Source organism: Hylobates moloch, unplaced genomic scaffold (genome assembly GCF_009828535.3).
Source record: "Hylobates moloch isolate HMO894 unplaced genomic scaffold, HMol_V3 SCAFFOLD_19, whole genome shotgun sequence".
NCBI lineage: Eukaryota > Metazoa > Chordata > Mammalia > Primates > Hylobatidae > Hylobates > Hylobates moloch.
The window spans coordinates 58,948,189-58,971,102 of NW_026652294.1; the positions used below are offsets into that span (position 1 = coordinate 58,948,189).

Consider the following 22,914-nt stretch of genomic DNA (forward strand, 5'->3'; position numbering starts at 1 on the left):
GAACAGTTTCATCCCGAAACTATCACCACCACTCACCCCACACGCACCCATGGAAAACTTGTCTTCCACAAAAGCCAGTCCCTGGTGTCAAAAACATTGGGGACTGCTGAACTAAAGGATTATTTAAACATGAAAGCAATGAAGACCCCACTCACAAATGCAACAGAACCATAAAATACCAAGGATTAACCCAAAAGAAATATTTAAGAACTTTATGGCAAAAATCATCACAATCATCATTTCTGAAGAACATAGAAGATCTAAATAAACGCTATTATAAAGATGTCAGTTCTCTCCAAATTAAACTCTAAATGCAACTCAATCCCAGTCCTAGTGTCCAACACTTTCGACAAAGAAGTACAAAAAAGACGTGCCCACCAGAGATCAAGAAGTATCATCAAGCAGCAGCTTTTAGATGTTCTGGCTGAAGTATTTAGGAGGAAGCTGAAGAGGCTGGATCAGAGGCCACGGGGGTCTCCTCTGAGGTGGCTCTGGAGGGGCACACTTCCATAGGGTATAAGCACCACTGCCCTGGCCAGATTCACTAACTGCTCTTGGTGAGACACCAAGCGGGGCAGGAGAGGGGCTTCCTGGAGCATTTGAATCACCCAGTTGAAGGGACATGGCCCTCATTCCTGAAGCAGTGAGAGTGCTCATTCATGTAAGTGGCCTCCTGGCATGGCAAGCGCCCTGATGGATGTACAGCAGGCACAGCGCTGGACAGAGTGAGCACTGGCTGCAGGCGAGCAAGGCTTGCCAGACCCTCAGGAAATCCAGATCATTGTGTGAACCCTGAGGAAGGGCCTTCAGGGAAGTGTTCCTGGAGAAAGTGAGTTTTGAAAGCAGGTTCTTGAAGGAGGTGAGGAGCCTGGATGAGCAGAGGAACAGGCTGGCTCAGGGAAACCCCAAACTATGTATTGTCCCAACCAAAACGTGGTTCCTTTGAGATGAGCAGGCATGTGGCTCCTTGCCCGCTGAACTAACACTCTAGCAGTCTCTCCTGCTGAGGGTTGCTAGGGATGTGCGAGTGTCTGTGCTTGTGTGTGTGTGTGTGTGTGTGTGTGTGTGTGTGTGAGAGAGAGAGAGAGAGAGATTTCAGTGCAGGAAACTAGGGGCCTCAGAGATGGTAAAGAAGTAAAACAAGAAAGTGGAACTTTTGTAGTACCCACTCTGTGCCACACACCCGAAAGTCACCTCATGTAATTCTCTCAGCAGTGGCTATGGGAAGTCATATGAATGTTTTACCTCTGAGAAAACTGTGGTTCCAAGGGGTGGCATGACTTGCTCATAGTCACCCAGCTCCTAAGTCTGACTTCTGAGCCTGGGCACTTCACTCACACAGTACTCTTATCTGTGGCCACACATGCTCACACATCTGTCTGTTCTGTAAAGGCTTTCCAAGTCTTTAACATAGACACTTAATGTTAACTTGAAGCTGACACTAAGATTAAACGGTCACTTGCTTGCTGGGTTTGCTTTTTGTCTCACCAAATACCAGAGCTTATTTCTCTTAGCTTCTATTTAAAAAAAAAAAAGCTTCAAAATAAACTTTCATAAATTTTTGTTTGGTCCCAAAAGAAAGTCATTTCATGCCCCTTTTATCCAAAAAGTGGAGAAGGTGTCTCTCAAAGGCAGTTTTGTAACCTTTCTATCTCAAATGTTAGATCAGCTTATATTACCAAGATGTTTGTGTGCAGCCTCTGCCTGGTAAGTGAATAGGCAAATGAGTGAAAATCTTCACTGGAGAAAAATAAAATCCAATCTACTGGCCATGGTCTACTAAGATGACAGTAGTATCAATCCCTGGATAGAGAAGGACAGGCCATTAATGCCTCTCATAGAGCAAACACAGGACAAGTTAAATAGCTCCTCTCTTTAGGGAATAGTAAAGCATTATTCTCATATTTGAATGTGAAAGATGGTTGAAACTGAATCTCTCTTTGTGTTGTACACATTATAAATTAATATTATTTGAGCCATAAGGGAATGTGAGTTGTCTTACTGAAATCGCTTTTAAGTATGAGAAAAGTTCCCTCTCTCTTTCTTTCTCCAATGAAAAGATTGGCTTTGAAGTAAAGGCCAAAAGGCATGTGGCCAAAAAATTGATTTTTTTTTTTTTTTGAGACAGAGTCTCACTCTATCACCTAGGCTGGAATGCAGTGGTGCAATCTTGGCTCACCGCCACCTCCACCTCCCGGGTTCAAGTGATTCTCCTGCCTCAGCCTCTCGAGCAGCTATGATTACAGGCATGCACCACCATGTCTGGCTAATCTTTGTATTTTTAGTAGAGACAGGTTTCGCCATGTTGGCCAGGCTGGTCTCGAACTCCTGACCTCAGGTGATCCACCTGCCTCGGCCTCCCAATATGCTGGGATTACAGCCGTGAGCCACTGAGCCCTGCCCAAAAAAATTGATTTTGATGGCATTTGAGCTCAAACATATCATGAAGAAGGAAAAAGACAATGAAGTATCCATAAAATTAGAGCTTCATCTTTGTCCTCTGGAACTTATGCTCAAAAGGGAACTCTCTCAGAAGGGAGGACCCAGAGTTCCCAGAGATAAAAAGCAGCTGTCACAGATGTGATTACCTGGGGGACCAAAGGATGGGGGCAGTCACTGAAGGTGAAGAAGCACTTTCATTTACCAAAGACTTCCTATTCAAAATGTATATTGTTATATAAACATCATCTGTGATATGAGAGCATCCAGAGGTGTTTTCTCCCAAATGAAAGGCATTTACACTAAAGACACCTCTGAGTGTTTAATAAGTAGCAGGGCCTTACTTCACTGGATGAGGCTGAATGACTTGCATTCCGTGATGAGATGGCTTTCTCTGACACTAGGGAACACATTTTCTAGTTGGCTCTTCCATCTGGGATTTGCACAGGCCACAGCACTCGTGTGTACATGCTGATCATATTGTAAACTCAATCCTCAACTGGCTGTCAGGATCCATTTCTCTCCTGACTTCACATTATCAGATCCACCAAATCTTGCCTCTTTACCTCAGCCATTAAAAAGAATTCTCTCACCCACAACAAACCGTCCTTCACAGGTTGTCCCCAGGCTCAAATGAGGATACGTTATACACACGTGCACATACACGTTTGTAAAGAGTCAAGCAGCACTGTTGCTTATATAGTTTACAGGTCTATATCAGACTTGTTTAGTGTGTGTGTGTATGTGTGTGTGTGTGTGTGTGTGTGTGTGTGTTCATATATTCATTCATGAAACATATTTCCATTGCAAGCTGACATAAGTGGTAACCCCATTGGGAATGTTCTCCTTTACAGGCCCCTACTGTAGACAAGACTCTGGGGGAACATTAGGCAGTGCTTGCCCCCAGAGTAGTTACCTCCCTGAACGCCAGTTTAAATGCTGTTGTTGAACCTGACCTTTAGATACGCAGTTGCAGTAACCTATGTGGCTACTTCTCTTTGGCCTCCCAGATGGCAGCACTTTTAAGCCCAAAACACCAATAGTGAATGTAGCTTTGCTTTTTACTCTAAGGCCCTGAGGCCATAACAACTAGTATTGGCAGGAGTTAAATTCCATAGTAAATCAATCTCATTTTAGAAAATTATTTATGATGAAAATTCTCCTCCGCCATTTCTGAAAAAAAACCTTTTATCCAGTTACTGATCTTTTTTTCATGCAGCACATTTCCATAGGTGGTGCAGTAGGTCATGCAAGGTTTCCTATCTGGAATAGGTTACAACTATTTTCTTGACCTGAGAGCTAAACCCCATCTTGCCAATGCTAGTGAGGATTAGACCATGAAGAGCTGATTCTAGGAGTTCAAAGGTGACATCACACAATGTGCCCATTTAGAAAAACCTTTCTCTACCCTGCTTGGGGTGTGCATGGTGACCTCTTCCCATCAGATTCTTGGGAGGAGTAGCAGAGTTAATTACTGAGCAGACACGATGAGGAGCCAGCCACCTTGGTTTGAACCCCGGTTCTGCCTCTTACTAGCTGTGTGCCCCTGGGCAAGTTACTTAACTTCTCTGTAACTCAGCTTCCTCCTTTGTAAAATAGGAAAGATAATGCTATCTGTCGTGGGCTGTTAAGTGTATGCAATGGAATGCTATTTGTAGGGCACATAGAACAGTGCTTGCCACGTCATTAGTTCACTGTAGGCATTTGCCAAATAAGTTGCTGTCAGTTGTTCATTTTTTCTTGCAGCCATCAAAATTTTAGACAGCTTTCAGTGGTTCAATCATAAGACCTTGAATTATCTTTACTATATTTTCTTTCCTCAAAAAGAAGCCTATTTACCATGTGCCATATCTTCAGGTCCTGGTATACCTATCTATAAGATAACATGGGAACCGATTTTCTATTCATCAGCTTCTCATTGAGCAAAAGTTATCCCAAAGCTGCATAATTATAGTCTCTGTATTTACAGAGTTCTCCTGTCCTTTGTACAATGAGAAGGAAATCATGTGGTGTGATACTTAACTCATTTCCTTCCAAAAGGCTAGATTTCATTTGGGTTCATAGCTATTGTGCAGACTTGAAAAAAATTCTACCTGGAGTCCATAGGTGTTCAGCAGACTAAAAAATGTATCTTTCCAATATATTGATAAAAATCTACAGAAGCATCTACTCTCTTTATTAATTTTTTAATTCTGGTGAAACATTCTTAGGCCACCCCTTGGGTGTCACTTAGGGGTCAAAAGATAATGGCATGCCCTAGCTCCTCCTGTGTAACCAAATCTCTGGTTTACTGGCAGGCATTTGCTATTTAATCTAAGGTGCATAACTATTTGGGAAAGATATCTTAATCTTCCACCCTTTCTTTGCATCCTGGATTTTAAACTGACTTATGTAATCCTACTTATACAGTCTAGTATTTAATAGGAGTAATGGTACATGGATTTATACTTACAACAGATGGAATTTAAAGGATTGTATGAACATTCTACTTTAAGTTTATTCCCGTAAATTATTCATAATTTGGGGTGATTGTTTCTATTGTAAAGAACCAAGTATTCAGGAAAATAACATGCCAGACAATACTGTAGTGTAGAATATATCATTGTAAGGATCATTTTTACCTTGAATTACTGTCACATCAGTGGCATTAATTTTATGTCTTTTAGTCCTTTTTCCCTTAATTTCATTGTGTTCTCAAATTCCCTTACCCTCTCATATTTCTCTTTATCTCTTGCCTTTTTCCCTTCTTGGATGGCTGGAGTTTAATTTTTTTTTTTTTTCATTTTACTGGTTTTCCTCTCCTCCCTTGGATATTTTTCTAATATTGTTGGATGCTTTCATGCACCAGAGGGTAGAAACTCAGCTTTGCTGACCCAATAGCTGGATATAAATTAGCACTGATTCTATCTGCCTAGCAAAAACCACTGAATCCAGCCAGGCCACAAGATGGGATCCAGGAGTATATCCAAGTTGTTCTCTAGCCAGCATGCAGCATCTATTCTGTGCACCAGTATTTTCCATCTCCATTTTTTAAAGACAGTGCTGCTATTTTGTCTTTTGTGTGCTGAGGACTCTCCTGATGGCTCTTTTGCATGATGTAAGTCCTCCTACTTTAGTGAAGCAATGAAGGGGATTCCAAGAGTCAAGACCACCCCTATGGGGCTTCCTCCCCATAGAGACACTATAAGCCAGAATAGTTGAAGCTGTGGAATTAGAACACTAAAATGGGAAGAATCATAGGTGTCAGTACCAAAGGTAATAAGGGTGAGGAAAATTAACAGAGCACTTTAAATAGATATTTAATTCAACTTAGCAGCATTTGTTGAATGCATACGGAGTGCCCATTTACTCTGCTGGGTGCTGAAATTAACAAAATGAGTACAATGACTCTTTGCCTTAAAGGGCAGAAAACAAGTAGGTTAAGGTACATTTGATGAGATGAGCACAACAACAAAAGTGTACAGTTGGAACAGACACACAGGAGGAAAGTGACTTAATGTTAGGGATGGGGGCATTCAGGAATGCTGCATGGAGGAGGGAACCTCAACGGGGTTCTGAAAGATTCAGCAAATTAGGAGACATAGTAAAATTCCAACACAAAATCACAGTATGTGCAGGATTGAGAGGTGTTGTATTTTCACTTTGTGTTTAGAAATGATTACCTTGATAACGATGAGAAAGACAGGTGAAAGGTGCTGGGGGTAGACGCGTCGTAAGAAAGATTAGGGAAGAAGCGTGCAAATAAGACCATTGCAGTAGTCTAGGCAAAGCCTCAGACAAAGGCCAGGGCAGTGGAAATGGAGCCGAAAAGACAGAATTGAAGGTATTTAGGGGTGGAATTAGACTTTGTGGCTGGTTGGATTGTGAGTGTAGCTTACAGAAGCATCAGCATCACCTTAGTGCCCCCCTCCCTCCCCTCACCCTGTGGACCTTAGTCACATGTAATATAACCAAGCTCCTGTTTCTATGAAAGAAACCAACAGGCCTATCTGTACACAGCACTTCATAAATCCTTTAAAAAAAAAAAAGCAGAGGGAGATAATGGAATATTTTGCCACTTCTAAGAGTGGGTAATAAACGTGTTTGTAACCCCCAGCCCAGAATTGATAGGATTTGATGAGAAAGTACCTTTTGCTTGATTTTGTAAATGTAATCTTTCAATTTATAGACATGCAAAAATGTACCGAAGATGATAGATGTCATCAATGAAAATGTTAGTTTCGTAACCCCCCTATCCACCTACCGCCACAAAAAAATTAAGAACACATTTTAGAAATACTCTATTAGAAGAGCTCAAACGGATTTTCTGAAATTAGAAATGAATTCCAACTGCTGCATGGATGGTTTCAGATATTCTATGTCCCTTGCTATTCAAATCATATTTTTTCACTATCTTTAATATTATTTTTTCCCTTCAAACTACAGCTGAAAAAGGGACCAGAGAAAATGTTGAATATTCAGCTCGAACTCTGAATTGATGCATGTGGAGGCAATGATAGTGACAACAGGAATAACTAATATTTATTGAATATTTACCATGTGCCTGCCAGACACTGGGCTAAGCATTTTATACAGATTAACTTATTTATTTTCCACATCAATCCTATAAGATAAGAACTTTTATTATAACCATATTACAGATAAGGACATTGAAGTTTAGAGTAGCTAAATGACTTACCCAAGACCACACGGGTAGAAACTGATGGAGTTGGGTTCAAACCCAGCATTGTTAGACCCCAGAACCCACTCTTTTAACCACTGGGTAATACCACTTTCCTAAACAGCTGAAGTCCCTTTTGAGCTTCCCTTTCAAAAACCAAAACCTAATGATCTTTATGTTATTTCTTTCTCTGAGTTGTACATTCTTTAAATAATACCAGTGTAACTGACATCAGGTCTCAATGTACCTGATGTTAGATTATACAAAAGAATATAAATGACATTCATAGACTTCCTTTGGCATGACATCATTGGTCATTATTTTTGTCATTCTCTTTTTACCTGTTTCTTCTCCAGTATAAACTTGTGAAAAGGATGTTAGAAACAAGGTTCAAATCCTGGGTGGTCACTTGTGACATATTATCTTAGTCTGGACAACTCATCACTTACTAGATTTTGGCCCAATCATAGAATGATGGGTTCTATAGGTATGAGCTTGAGCACTTCCAATGTTCCAGGCATAGCACAAAGCTCCTTACAACAACATATTGAGGGAGGTACTAGAATAAGCCCCATTTTACAGATGAGGAAACTAAGGTTTTGAAAGGCTATCTTACTACAAAGTCTGGATTAGAACCCATAACTATTGACTCCAAAATTTCCACTGTGCTACAAGATCTCCTGTTCTGTATTATAATGATAAGTTCTCTTGATACTGAAGTTCACTCTGATTTTTGAAGATCAGAAGAGTACTGTGTATGGGAGCTTCCTGACTAATTTGAAGGAAAACCAACTGATGCACTAAAGTCATAATAATACCTACCATATATTTAGTGAATATTATCTGTCAGTTACAGGTTAAGCACCTGTAATTCTCATCACAATTCTAGAATACAACTAGTATTTTTCTTCTTTGCATAAGTGTGAGAACTAAGTCTCAAAGACATTTGGTAATTCGGTAACTTGCCCAAGGTCTCATGGCTAGCAAGTGGCAGACCCAGTGGTCAAGTCAAGGTCTGTAAGGCTCCAAACTATATATGCAACCCTCATGCTATATCATCACTTATCTCCTGGACTTTGTGAAAAAGGAAAAAAAAATTCTAACAAAGTGTCAGTGTTTAAAATTATCTTAAGATTGTTATTGAGATTTTCAATTACGCAGTAGAAATGTATCCAGAGTTGGTTCTTTCCAGTGGGTTCGTGGTCTCTCTGACTTCAAGAATGGAGCCGCGGACCTTCGTGGTGAGTGTTACAGCTCTTAAAGATGGCACAGACCCAAAGAGTGAGCAGCAGCAAGATTTATTGTGAAAAGCGAAAGAACAAAGCTTCCACAGCATAGAAGGGGCCCCAAGTGGGTTGCTGCTGTTGGCTGGGGTGGTCAGCTTTTATTCCCTTATTTGTCCCATCCCATGTTCCATTTCTGTCCTATCAGAATGCCCTTTTTTCAATCTTCCCTGCAATTGGCTACTTTTAGGACCCTACTGATTGGTGTGTTTTACAGAGCACTAATTGGTGCATTTTACAGAGCACTGATTGGTGCAATTTTACAGAGCACTGATTGGTGCATTTTACAATCCCCTTGCTGGCTACAGAGCGCAGATTGGTGCATTTTTACAGAACACTGACTGGTGCATTTTACAATCCCCTTGCTAGCTACAGAGTGCGATTGGTGCGTTTTACAATGCTAGCTACAGAGTGCTGATTGGTGCGTTTTACAATCCTCTTGCTAGACAGAAAAGTTCTCCAAGTCCCCACTCGACCCAGGAAGTCCAGCTGGCTTCACTTCTCAAAATGATACTCATAAAAGGCAGATTGTTTTGGGTTGATTCTCTTGTCTAAGTTGCTTATTGTTTTTCTTTAAAAATCCTTTTCAGAAACCTGCATATTCTATCCTACACTCTCCCCCTCCCCAGCCCACCTCAAAAGGACAGCAGCAGAACAACACATCTAGGTCCTGTTTTTCTTGCTTGATCATCCAGAGCATGTAAAATAAGGTGAAATATGGCCTGAGTCAGCTCCTCACAGGACAGAAATCAGTAACCACTGATATTGCTAAGCAACACCACAGAGAAGCAAGGCTGAAAATGAGGTGGCAAATTTATAAGAAGTTGCAGAATCTGGGGACTTGCTTGGGCATTTCATTATGAACCATCTGCATGATCCACAGTAATGATCACACATTATCGTTCACTGTTCGAGGATGATAATTCCTACATAATTATATTGGCATCTCCCTCTGTGATCGTAACCTAACTTTCAGGACTTTCACCATATTTTCCATAATTGAGATCTGTCCCTGTGAGGTAACTGGGAATTGTTACATCTATGGGCAACTTTCATTCCTCCCCAAAGTAAAATTTAAAACAAAACAAAAAGTCACTCTTTTGGCTAGTGTGATACAGAGTTAGAGGGGTAGTAATATACATACGGGAGAAAACTGGTCATGGGATCATCACAGCTCAGTGACATGGGCTCCACCACGGTGGCATGAAAGCAACTGTGATTCTCGTAATGGACAGCATTTACAATCGGATTACAGGCTCATCTCAAACACCGACCACAGGGTTCTGGAATTTCTTCTCCATCTGTGTGGCTTCTTAGAAAAATGTTATAGAGAAGAGGCACCAGGTGGTACCCAGAATGACATTCACAGGTGATGTATGGCTCTTCCAATCCTAGCTGCCTCTTGCTTCACTGATACAGCGAACAGTGCTAGATGATGTTAAGTAATAGACTCTTGAACTCCCTTACTTCTTTCCTCCTATCCCCCAAAAAATTAACCTTGGATTAGCCCCAGTTTGAATCCTAATCCAGTTATGTTCAAAGTGCCTTGGTTATTCATTATGGGGAGTGTGCTGGTCGCAAGCCACGTTCCTGTGCAGGTGAGTGCCTCCCGGGTCCTCTCAGCAAGACTAGGTCTTGCCACAGGCTATCAATAGGCAGTGGGCAAGGCTACTTTCTAGGAGGCATCATGGGCTGTAGGACCCCAGCCAAGTGCATGACGGGCTCTGGTTTATGCATGCATGCTGTTTGTCCTAGTCGCATGTCATTTCTCTTTCTGCACCTCCTGAGTCCCTGCTTCAGGGAGGAGGGCCTTGTGGCTCCTGGAGATGCTGCCCAACCCTCCTTAGGATGCTGCTGCTGAGTTTACCATCTCACCATCCTGTTGCTGTTAGTGCTAAAGACTGTATTCTAGCAGGCTGGTTTCCATCTCCATTATTTTCTGACTTTTCTTCAGTAAACTGTAAACAGGGTTCTCTTTGGGCAAATACCATTCCCTTCCACTGCTTCCTCACTGCGCCTTGAGTTGCCACAACACCTGCTGTTATTCAGCTTTTCGCTACTCTTCTTCCTTCTCTTCCACCATCATTAGCCTCATTTTTGTTATGTTCTGCCTAGTTCTTGTTCTTCAGTCTCATTCATCATATCCAAGGAAGCAGCTAAGAAGCGATCTAGACATTGCCACGTTGTCGAGAATGTGTGAGCTTTGTCCGATATGAACAGTTCCAATTCCAACTATGTACAAATAAAATGATAATTAAACAATATAAATGTATTTATTTATACCTGATTCTGCAAGAGATGAGGTGAGAAATAATATCATCTGCCACAAGCAGATATTTGACAGTTGGGATTGATATGTGAAAATAAGTGTGTGCATACAGAGGTTTGCGTCTACAAAAATGGATCCATAAAAATGCAATGGTGTATCGTCACTGTGTAGAATATAGTTTACATCCAACTTTGCAAACACAGAGCCACCCACATTCTGTTTGCTGAGCAAATGGTAGAGAATGCCAGCTGCTTATTCCGCCTCAGGGAAGGAAGAGAGGTCACAAAACAATTAGTTGGCTGATATGATTTGTTAATCTACTCCAAGATTACTCACATACAAACACATATATTATGTGTGAAGCCACTATGAACGTATGTTTTATATTTATGTGTTTTATATTTATGAAGGTATTTAGGTCATCTAAGAATTCCAAACTTGTGCAATGTCAAATATATAATACTGTTCTTAAAATACCAGAATATATATATACATATATATACATGTATGTCTATTTTTTTTTTCACTGATGGCAGTCCCCAGAAGTCATGAAAAAAATTTTCTTTCAATTTACGCAAAATTCAATTTCTTTTTGAAGCACCTGCATCTTTTGTAATGTATCCAAGAAAAGCCAGAATAGGCAGCTCTTCGTAGAAACATAAACATGTGATTTTTTTCCCCAAGATATAATTTTGTACTGGTGTATTAAAACAATTTTAGATAGAAATCTAGGCACATGAAAAAATGTGTAAATGATGTATCATATAAATATGAAATACAAGAATATTTATTATTGCATTTTAAGCTACATCCTTCATCTTGCACACAAAACCCATCAATTTTAAGTTTATTCATATGAGGATTCCCAGCAGCTGGCCCAGTTAATGGGCCATGCGAGCATTCTGCAGAATCTTACAGGACTATCTCTTGAGTCTAATTAATGTCTTGAAGTGTATTGGGAGAGTGGTGTTATGACCAGAAAATATATTTTTAACCTGCTCACAAAATTGCTTAAAACAATCTAGAATTTTCAGACAAACAAGGATAAAAGTTGCTATTTTAAAACTGAAGAAAACAGAAATGGTGTATCCCACTCCTTCTCTCCCCTCAACTGCAGCTGCCACCCCCACCAGCTCACTCAAAACAGCTCACATTCTGCCAGGGGTTTCCATTACAGGGTGAGTCCACTGATGATCTGTACACAGAGGAGGAGCTGCTGGTCCTTGCCCTGCCTCCTGCTGTTTACACAGCAGCTGCCAATGCCTTAGTCTTGGAGCTGTGGCTGCCCTGTCACCTATCTGAGCTGGTGGTCTTCCCTGGGAACATGCCTCCTTTTTCCTCCCAGAGCACTCTGTGTTGTCTGTCTAAAACAGAAGAAGAGAAAGGGAAGTTTAGAACATGGTTTTTCATGTTAGATTTTCCTAGGTAGCCATCCTTTTTCTCTAGGAAATGGTTCTGTTGGAGAAAAGCTGTGAAATAAACTTCTTGAACTGCTGTTCTGTGGCAAGGAATCACAGTGTCTGCAAGCTTCCATGAGCCTGGACGTTGTCCTTGTTCAGTCCCTTTCTCTCGGAGTGTCGTCTCTATAAAAATTACAGGGTTACAGTAGACCTGGGGTGAAGTTATCTTTGCCAAATACTCTGTTTCATTGGATGTTAAGATAACTGTGCCCTATTCTGTAATGCAGGGCACACTCTACCCCCAGAAGCATAATATATTTAAAGTGATTTCTGAAAATGGGCCGTGAAAGCTGTCTGCCACATGGCCCGTGTTTGCACATCTCCATATAGTTACGATTGCAAAATTTGACAGTATAACTCTGAATCTGATTAATTAAAAATGTGTAAAAACAAAGTTCTTGCATTATAGCTCGTTCCTTATCTTTGTGTCTTTTACTGTGATGTTGTAGAACTTGGATCATATGGAAAACTAAAATATTATGACACAATGACTGAAGAAGGTAAGAATGATTTTAGAATTGTATGCATTGGCTTTTTTTACATTTATGGTGTCTGTTGCTTGCCCATTTTTTATTCTTTTTTTTTCCTCTCTGCATGACTTCAGTGACATTGTGTGACTTACTATTCTTTCTGCATTTTTGTCTAGTTTTTGCCATTGTGTTTATTTGGAATTGGAGACGTGCAATACCATGGGTAATCATGCTATTCCATTCAGACAATTCAAACCATCATAATTATGTAACACACTCAGAGAAATGGTGTCAGTAATGTAAACACAAATACCCACTGCACCAGTACTTTCCCCCACATGCTCACAAAACATATGGAAACATTCATCCAATAATTTTTTAATATGTCCTTTATTTCACAGGGGGATATATGTTCTGGTGATTTTCTGATTTATGCAAAGGAATGAAAGATCTGAAGTAACTTCTATGCCCAGGACCAGCTAGACACCTGATTCTGATGCGGAGGACTGTAGGCTCATGCCCTGGGTCCCTGCAGTCCCTATTGTATCAGATAGGAGCGTTACTCTGAGATGCTTAGTCCACCATTCCAGCCAGTAGCATTGTCTACATGAGGGTTCCCACTCCATGAGGATAGGCATATCATTTTAACCATTTTCCCTGAGTAGAGATTTATATAAAATGTATTTATTAATGAATTCCAGGCACTGTCCCAGAACATAGCCTTGTCCCAGGAAGAATCTCTTTTCTGATGTAGGTTCGCCATGGAACAGCAATGTGAAGATTTTGAATTCTTGTAAAGGGAGCTGTCCTATTGCCTTAACCCCTATTTCATCCCATACATGCTGCGACTTTTTAATAATATATAATATTTGTAAGTTATAAAAAACATTTAAGGTTTTTACATGACTTTTACATGGATACTGACAAGAAATTGAAAGGTACCCTCGTAGAGGAATCAGTTCGTTTTATTCTTCAGCATGAGAGAGAAACTCCCAAATGTGTTGCATATCTTGCTTTCAGCTTCTAATATTCTAAGCTGCCTTAGCTTGCCAAAGATCTCCTAGTTGCTTTGCATGCAAGAAGTGAAACCTCTGACAACCCCGGGTAAGAGGAAGCCCCTTCCCAGCCCCTTTCCACTGTGGCTTTTGCACAACACCTAGGGCCTTCTCTATTGCTAGCCTTGTGCTTTAAATTAACCACCGTCATATTTTCTAAAGCAGCAGACCACTACTAGGATCTCATACTGGGCCCTACCAACAGCTTGGGGAAATGCAGACCCATGGGCAGCAAGAGGTCCAATGGCAGAACCCTACATGTAGGAATAAGTACCTGCTACCAAGGGGATAGAAGGAGCTATTTATACATTTAAGGAAGGCTCCTGTCCCAGTTATTATTTTATTGTTGGCTTAGGAGGGAGAGTTTGTTAGCATCTGCTTGACCTGTCAAGCCCTTTACTTTCTCTCTTTCCTCCATCCTGTCCATTTCCTTCTATCATTAATGTCCTACCTCCTACATACCTTTGTTTCCCTGCCATCCCCTTCTCCTTTCCTTCCTCTTCTCACATCCATCTGAGCAAATGTTGTCCAAGTGTTCCCTTTCTTTCCTCCCTACACCAGACAATTCAAGATAAGATGAAGATGCAAATTCTACTTCCAATCTGATTCTATCACTTGATAACAACTGGGCTTTGGAAGCAGGAAAACACAGTCAAAATCATGTCTGAAATGAGAACCATGGCTGGCCCTGAGCAAAACTGTCAAATTGTGTTTGGGGGCCCTCCCTGGGTCACCCTCAACATACTTTATCCTTCTCTTGATTTTCCCATCCCCTCACGCATATCCCTTTGTGTCCCATTCTTAGCTGAAAATGTATCCCCATTACAGTGATAGGTAATAACTGCAAAGGCAGCATTTTAAAAGTGAAATACTGGTTTCATAGGATGTCACTAGGAATTTTGCAACAACAAGGAAAAAAAGAAAAAGCAAACAGGCATGATTGATTCCATAAATAAGTGGGAGAGCTTCTGAGTTAAGTTTAATGAGTCTCTTTATCACGTGACTTCTCAGAGTTTTCAATAGGCTGCTGTGTACTGCAGCATATAATCAACTGTAAAGAGGGATGGAGTAGACAGTGTTTCCTAGACTTTCTGATACGGAACCTTTGTGGAACCTTTGTGGAAAGGCTGGTTAAGGTTAATCCTTCGCCTAGAACAGGAACCTCTGAAAGATTTTTAAATCTTCTAAATACATAGCAATCCCTCTCAAGTACTAGAAAAAGAATATTTTGGAACAGCAGCTCTCCATCCAGCCACCTAAAGTCACATCCTTTGACAAGTACCTCCATGACAAGCCAAGTCTGGCTTAAACCTAATTCTGGTACTCCATCTAAAAGGCTCAAAGCCAGCTCAGTAACCTCAGATCTGGTAGAAGCCAGGCATGGCCTCTTCAAACTCTCAAAGGCCTCTCCCCTCCCACTGGAAAATAAGAATAATATATGTGATTTATGTCACTTTCATGTTGTACAATTCAAGGAAGTGTAATAAAGACAAAGATGTTTGGGGCAATAACTGTGGACTAGCTAGCCTTTGAGAAGTACCCCTTCCATTTAAGCATTTGCACAATTTTAGAATTGTGACTAGCTTTTGAGCAGGGCTTTGTTGTGATTGCCCATGTGACAAGTCCTTATTTATAACTGTTTCCAGGGAATTCTGTTGTGTGAGGTCAGCAACTTGCAGTGAAGCCTGGGTCATTTTTTTTGTTTGTTTTGTTTTGTTTTTTCCCTAAGTGGACCAAATGGAAAGATGCATTATATATACCACCCTGTATCCAAAGAAGAATTGAAAGATGATTTCTAAATATAGAGAATCGTGCTACATATATTCAGCTTATTATTTTTAAGCACCTATTGTGTACAAATTATTCTGCTAGGTGCTTTGGGGAAACAAGAGTAAAGGGTGGGCGATTTGACCCCATAGATCTTACAGACTGGGGGGAAAAAATAACACACGGCAATCACTGAGACACCAGGAAGAAAGTGGTAAGTACCACAGGTGTTCAGAAGATGACAGACTACAGGGGAGGAAAGATTACTTTCCATGGAAGTTGGGCAGGTGAGGTATGGGAGGAGATTTTGTGGAGAAGGCGATCTTTGAACTGGGCCCTAAAGAATTAGTAAATATGAGGTAAATCAGGAAAGGAGGGTGACCTACTAGGCTAAGAAAGGGATGAAGGGATAGATGCACACCAACGTTCACTGGGTACCTCCCACTTGCTGGGTGCAGTGCTGTGGGCTTATATATATTCTATATCATCTATCCTCATAATGATCACAAAAGGTATATTTTATTGAAGAGAGAAAACCAAGGCTCAAAGAATTATTTTATTAGATGAGGAAACTAAGACTCAGAGAGGCAGACTAATTTGTTCTAGGACTCAGAGGTGGTAAGTGGTGATGCAGACCCTGAACTCAGCACTGTGTCCCCCCAAAGCCCCACCCTTTGGGCTCCACTGCAGCTTGTACAAGATGGGGAGTGGAACGGGCAGATGGAATTGGCTACAGCGTAGGGAGTGGGAAGAAAGGCTTGATGGATACCATAGACTAAGAATGAGGTCATCATGGTGTGGACAACAATGAGCTATTGAAGAAAGCATTTCTCCCTACATGAACACTTTGCCATGAAAAGGTTATTTTAATAAAACAATATACTTACTCTCACATGCAAGACAAAATCATGACGTTTGAAAAGTTTCTCCTTACCCTCCGAGCCCTTTCCGCCTCCCCTGTCTCCCTCAGCACTAAGGCGCTCTAGAACCTCACTGGAGCAGCTCCCGAGGCCACACCCAACCTCCTCTCCCCACCCCAAGCCAATCCAAATTTTATCTACTTATTTATTCATTCTTTCATGCATTTGTGCATCAATAGCCAGTATGTACCAGGTGCTGGATTGGGGGCAGAGTGGAGGAGATTAAAGACAGTTCTCCTAAAGAACTCATGACCTTGTGGGAGACACAGGCATGAGATGAGTAGACCCTAGGTGCTAGAACAGCCCAGTGGAAGGCATCTTTCTTATCTTGGGAAGTGAGGGCAGGCAGAATTCATAAAGCTCACAGCACTGCGCCTGGCAGGCGATGTCTCCACTGCCATGTTCATGTGTCCCAAGATGACAACCTGTCTTACCTGCCACCTGTACTAACACATTCGCTTAATAATAACTGAACACCTTCTCTGAATGAGACATTTTGCTAGACGTGATAAATTGGTGAGCTTTACTCCTCCCAGGGACTTTGCCTCTGTAACAAGATGTTTTAGGGACAAAAATGTCTTTTGGTAACTTCAGCTCCCCCTACACAGGCAGCAGTCACCTTATCTTCTCATACAGTGATACTGCATATTTTTGGAAGAGCAATCTCCAACTTTTAAAGTTAATAACGCATAGCTTGTTTCTCATCTGCAGATACCCAAATTTCATACCATTCTCACTCTGGAAAATTCTCAGTAAATTGAACGTGGCTCTTTTCCTGAAATTATTCTGAATAATAATATAGAATGCTAGTTCAAAAGTAGGTAAGTTTGTGTGATGGGACAGATGGATTAAAAGGAGAAAAGACCTTTCCACCAATGGCAGTATATAGAATTAGTAATATTTGCTCTTCAAAGGTAAACGTTTCACAGAGACATGTAGGTAGATAGGTAGATAGGTAGATAGGTAGGTAGGTAGGTGGGTAGGTAGGTAGGTAGTTAGATATCCCAACTAATATCTTGCAATGAAGCAATATGTGGGGAAAGCTGTCTACATTGTATTGTCCTAAACTCTCTGCCATTTAACCAAAGACATTTCCAGAAAAATAATTTCACCACTATTTAAAAAGTCAATCCTTGTTCATTTGTATAAGGGATAAAACGGTAGAAAAGTTGTGATATCAAGGGCAAAAAAATTATAACGACCTTTTCCATAATTAAATTAAGCCTACTGTTTCATGGCAACCAACTGCCCCTTTACCAAGCTGAAAAACTAATAATGTCTTACATGAATCACGGGGTCCTAAATTAGGCATGTGGCTGTTTTGAAAACCCCCATTATTTCAAAGAAACAAAAGTATCTTAAGGTCACGTCATCTAGCCAATCATTTGATGTTCTTAGTTGCAGTGAAATAGTCTAATTATTTTCAAAGAGAAATTAAGCTTTGGAATACCATTCAGCAATGTTTTTCATTGCCCAGGATATATCCACTAAATAATGTTATTTTAAAATAAGTCCTTCTTGTTATCTGTGACCTTCATAGGACATTTTAATCCTTGCATGAAATGATGAGATTGTGTCATACACACTGATACATCAGGCAAAATAGCTTTAGCTATATATAGCAGAAAATCCAAATTAACAGTGACTTAAATAAGATGGAAGTTTATTTTTCTCTCAAGTGTAAGAATTCGAGTAGCAGACAAGACATGGCAGCTCTAGCAGCTCCACAATAATTCAAGACCCAGGCTCCTTCCATCCTTCTGCTCCACCACCCTAGTATATGATTTGTAACCTCAAGGGCACCTCATGGTCCAAGACGGCGGCTCTGGAGCTCTGGCCATCACATCTATATTCCTGGAAGGAGGAAGGGTCAAAGTGATTTTCTGTAGATATTTTGTCTTCTTTTTAAGGAGCTTTCCCTGAAGACCCTCTCAGTAAAATTTGGTCAAAACTCAGTCGCATGACTACCTAGTTTCAAGGCAATTTGGAAATGTAGTTTGTTAAACTGGGTGAATTGCTGTCCCTAATAATTTAGGCATTATGTCATTAGGAAATGAAAATGGAATAGATATTGGATAGGCAACTTGCAGTCTCTTCTCAACAGGGAAATCTCATTTTCATATAACTGTGTGTTGGTGGAGAAGACTGAGAATAGAGCAAGCTATAGGAGGGGCTTGAGCACTCATGTTAAATTTAAGATGCCTAGGAGACATCCAAATGGAGATGTTGAGAAAGTGGTGGGTGCAGGAGTGTGGAGCATGGGATAGAGGTCAGGCAGAGCTGTAGATGTAAATTTGGGGGTCATAAATATATGTTATTTAAAGCTACAGAAGTGGCCTATAACACCTAGCTAATTGATAGAGAAGGCCAAGAATTGAGCCCTGGGGACTCCAAAGTCTAGAGTCTTGGAAAAAAGGGGAGGCCCAGCAAAGGAGACTGAGGTGGGAAGAAAACCAGGATAGAATGGTGTCTCTGGAGCCGAGTGAAGAATATGTTAAACAAGGGCAGTGAAAAGGTGAGAGCATCAGTGAATTGACCAGTAAGATCAAAGAACCATTGTAGTAGAAAGAGAAAAAAGAGTAATGGACAGAAAGTGGGATGCTTCAAATTGGGGGTTTTTTTACTTGCCAAAAACTTAATATCAAATTGGGGTTTTGGAAGTGGTGCAGTTATTGCTAGCAATGAGGTATAGGCTTACCACAGGAGTGGGTGAATGAGGACAAAGGGAGCTGGGAGTGAGTAGGTGAAGGCACTAAGGTAAGGAGCCAGGTGTTGCAGGGCTCACTTAAAAGAGTCATCACAGATGGGGACAGAAGTAAGGACAGAGAGGAAAATAATAAGCTTTAGGAATGAATGGAGGGAGACCAGGAAGTCAGCGTGGGTAGAAGCAGTGAAGTTATTGGTTTGTGCTCCCGACGAGGGAGGAAAAGTGGGCTAGAAGTAACAAGGAAGGGCAGGATGGAGAGCAGAGTGTTTGGAGGAGCAGGCACCTGCCACTTTTCAACGGCCACAGGAGAAAAGGGGCCTTCAGGAAATAGTCAAGTTTCAGTAGGAGCAAGAAGACGAAGAGAATTTTCAGGAAAAAAAGGTGAAGGATCTAGGAGATTTACTGGTGGCAGGAGTGGGAGATTGAGTCAGATTGGGGACGTTCAGGGCCGTCTGGATATGAGAGTCTGGATGTTGATGAATGACCTGGAAGCTCGGCTAAAGTGAATGAAGATGTAGCATGTAGTTAGGAAACAACTTGAAAATGTTTTAGAAGTTGTTACTACAGCCTGTTTCTTGAAATTGGTGCCATGGGCAGTTTGCAATGGTAAAGTAGGGTCTGTCTTTCCAGGAGAGGGGAGCTTTGGGGACCCTCTTATGTCTAGCTGGTCGGGAAAGCACATCAGTCTTCCTCAATTCAGATAAAGAGATTTCAGCCCAGCATAGGAAGACCTCTCCTACAGACGTATCCAAAGATGGAATGGCCTGCCTCAGAAGGGAGTGAGTCTCTGTCTACAGAAGCCAGGGAAGCCTCCACCCAAAGAGTGTTCAGATACTGGATACTTTGATGCCCCTTCTTTTGCCATGCTCAAGATTCTGTATCAAGTGTAATGATAGACATTGATCTGCAATCTACTTAAACCCTATGAAAACTTGATCTTGTACTTTGAGTAAGCTGCCACCAAGACTATGGTAGGGAGGTTCCTAGGTCACAGCATCTGAAATAAAAGGCTTGTATATTATTTGATCTAGTTCATATCCAAAGTCTTTATTAATATGGTTAAATATAGCAAATAGTACATTAGATAGTTCCTAATGTGCTATTACACAAGTGAAATAGACCTTTAAAATGATGAAAAAATATATATTCCCTTTTGGTTACAAATCCAAACGTTTACCACAGTAGAAATCATAAATCATGGATTAATTTTAACTATTTTTTGTTATAAAAACATTACATGCACACATAAGTAAAAACAAACACTACATAAGGAAAGACAATAAGAGTAAGTCTCCTTCCTACCCCAGATTCCATCTATTCCCTAGAGATGACCACTTTTGTCAGTTTCTTTTCTAACCTGGCTTTTGTTATTAATTATATCTTGGAGCTCTTTCCACATCAGCACATTTAGACTTTCTTCATTCATTTTAACAACTACTTAGTATTTCACTGCATGGCTGTTCCATGGTTGGTTCAATCAGTACCCTGTTGATGAATATTTAGGATATTTTCATCTCTTGTTGATTTATTTAGTTATTACAACAATGCTACATGAGTATCCTCTTTGGCCATTGAGCAAATTCTACTGAGTAGAAGACATATACATATAAAATAAATTTCTGAAGATAGAAATGCCATATCAAAGAGTATACACATTTCAAAATTTGAAAGGTATTTGTCAAATTGCCCTCCAAAAGAATTGCACCAATTTACACTCACACTAACAATGAATGAGAGAGCCTCAGACAGCAATTTTTTTTTTTAGAGACAAGAGTCTCACTCTGTCACCCAGGCTGGAGTGCAGTAGTGCGATTTCGGCTTACTGCCACCTCCGCCTCCCAGGTTCCAGCAATTCATCTGCCTCAGCCTCCCAGGTAGCTGGGATTACAGGCAGGTGCCACCATGCCTGGCTAATTTTTGTATTTTTAGTAGAGACGGGGTTTCACCGTGTTGACCAGGCTCATCTTGAATCCTTGACCTCAGGTGATCCACCTGCCTCAGCCTCCCAATGTGCTAGGATTACAGGCATGAGCCACCACGCGGGGCCTCAAATGGCAAATTTAAATAAGTCCTTTGAAGAGAGACTCAAATTGACTTCATTACAAAGCACGTAAGCCTTTGTAATATAACTACCTTCTAATTTACTTGTTTTAGAAACCTGAGTTTTTACCAAAGTTGAGTTAAATACAGGGTGCAATTATGGTAGAGGTATTTGATCTCTCTAAATTAAATGACAAGGCCGATTTCCTATGCAGAATATCCAATTTCCACTGCCGTGTGTGCCCTTCATACCTCAAGATCATTGCTATCCCTACAGAAGGTCTGAGAAGCACACTGCAAGTTGACTTTCTACCTTGCAATTACCAAAGCAGGGAGCCCGTACTGTGCACAGACACCATTTCCGATATCATGCTATCTTTCATTCATCCCAAGTTTATGGCTTAACTCATGCAGTTCAAACTTTCATAACCAGAGGATTTTTCCGGGCACTTGAATAGATATTATCTGTAAGGCTGTGCCTTATCTGGAAAAAAAAAAAACTGTATTGAACCAGTACTAGCCACATTACTGCTTCAGAGATGTATTCTTATAAGCATCTCCCTGGGGCTGGATCTTAGGAAGACAGCAGGCTAGTCTGTGTGCATAACCAGGCTAACCAGCTAGTAACCAGCATCAGGTCTGTTAGAAAGACCAAACCAGCTATGTGGGTAAAGCCACAGTCTTCCTGAAAACCAGGACCAAGGAATTCTTCTAATTAGAATACATCCAGCTTTTCAAACTTCATTGCATCTTATTTTCATGATCTAAACTGTCAGCAGTAAAAGCAGAAAGATTGGACTTGGCAAAGAAAGGCAGATTTTGTCACATTGCATATGTAGAAGGTGTTAAATGGCAGCAGAAGGCAAATTGTGGATGCTTCTTTTTGTGTGTTACTGACATCTCTAGACATGAAGATTTAAGTTGCCTTCATCAGCCAAACTTGAATCTGTTATTATAAATTAATAATATGATTCCCCCCCAACCATGAAGCTCTTTAAAAAAAAAAAAAGGTGGGAATTTGTTATACTTGGAGGCTGGCATGTTCAATTAGGCATGGTGAGTTTCTCTTTTGATTAGATCTGAAGTAAACCAAATCATCTCATTTTAGTCATGGGCCTCTGAGCCTTTAGTTAAGGACTCTCAGCATGTGCCAGCGCTTCTGCTGCTAACCCACGTCTCAAATGAGATTTACAGGTACCAGATTACAATGTAAAGTTGAGGACTAAAATTAAAATATAAACTAAACTCAGATTAAGTGAAAATTCATAGATATATGAAATCTAGGGGACAATACATGCTATAAGTTCACAAAATAGGGGCAACTACTGAATACATGTTAGCCAAATATAAAATCTTCCACTTTACAATAAAATAAATGATTGGGTAATATATAGGTTCCTCAAAAGAAAGAATTATTTTGTTTGATTCTGTTTTTTATATATAGGTCATCATAATCTTTCAACACATATTTCTTGAGCACCTACTATTTTCCAGATACAGTAAATCAGGTCAAAACTCTCCCCAAATGAATAATGTCACAACCCACTTGCAGAGACACATACCCAAAATACGGGCTTTGACAAACTAACTCTGAAGAGAATTTTTATGCCCATTAGGAGGTAGTTGGGTTAAATGCTGGCAGGTCTTAGGATATGTGGCCTGCCTTTTTAGTAAAGTGATTCTTCATTCGTTTATCTCTTAGACATCCAGAGTTCCAGGGATGGGAACAAAAGAAGACATTTAAAGCTTCTGTCTAGCGGTCTCTACCTGGCTCAGAAATCCAAATCTGAGAATCAGGCAAACCTCTGAGAATTTCTTTGTGTGAGCCATTTGTATCTGTATAT

The 22,914-nt window shown here is 40.6% G+C and overlaps 1 protein-coding gene across 5 annotated transcripts in view; it reads left to right on the forward strand.

The window, feature by feature from the left end:
- The window catches only part of SLC24A2 (solute carrier family 24 member 2), a 275,941-nt gene that overhangs the window by 193,164 nt on the left and 59,863 nt on the right, over positions 1–22,914 (forward strand). For 4 of the 5 annotated variants that reach the window (XM_058432002.1, XM_058432003.1, XM_058432004.1 and 1 more), the window contains exon 5: positions 12,561–12,611. The exons of the other annotated variant lie outside the window; for it this stretch is intronic. In XM_058432002.1, coding sequence (XP_058287985.1) covers positions 12,561–12,611 — 51 coding nt within the window. The remainder of the gene's footprint in view (positions 1–12,560; positions 12,612–22,914) is intronic. 5 annotated transcript variants of the gene reach the window in all.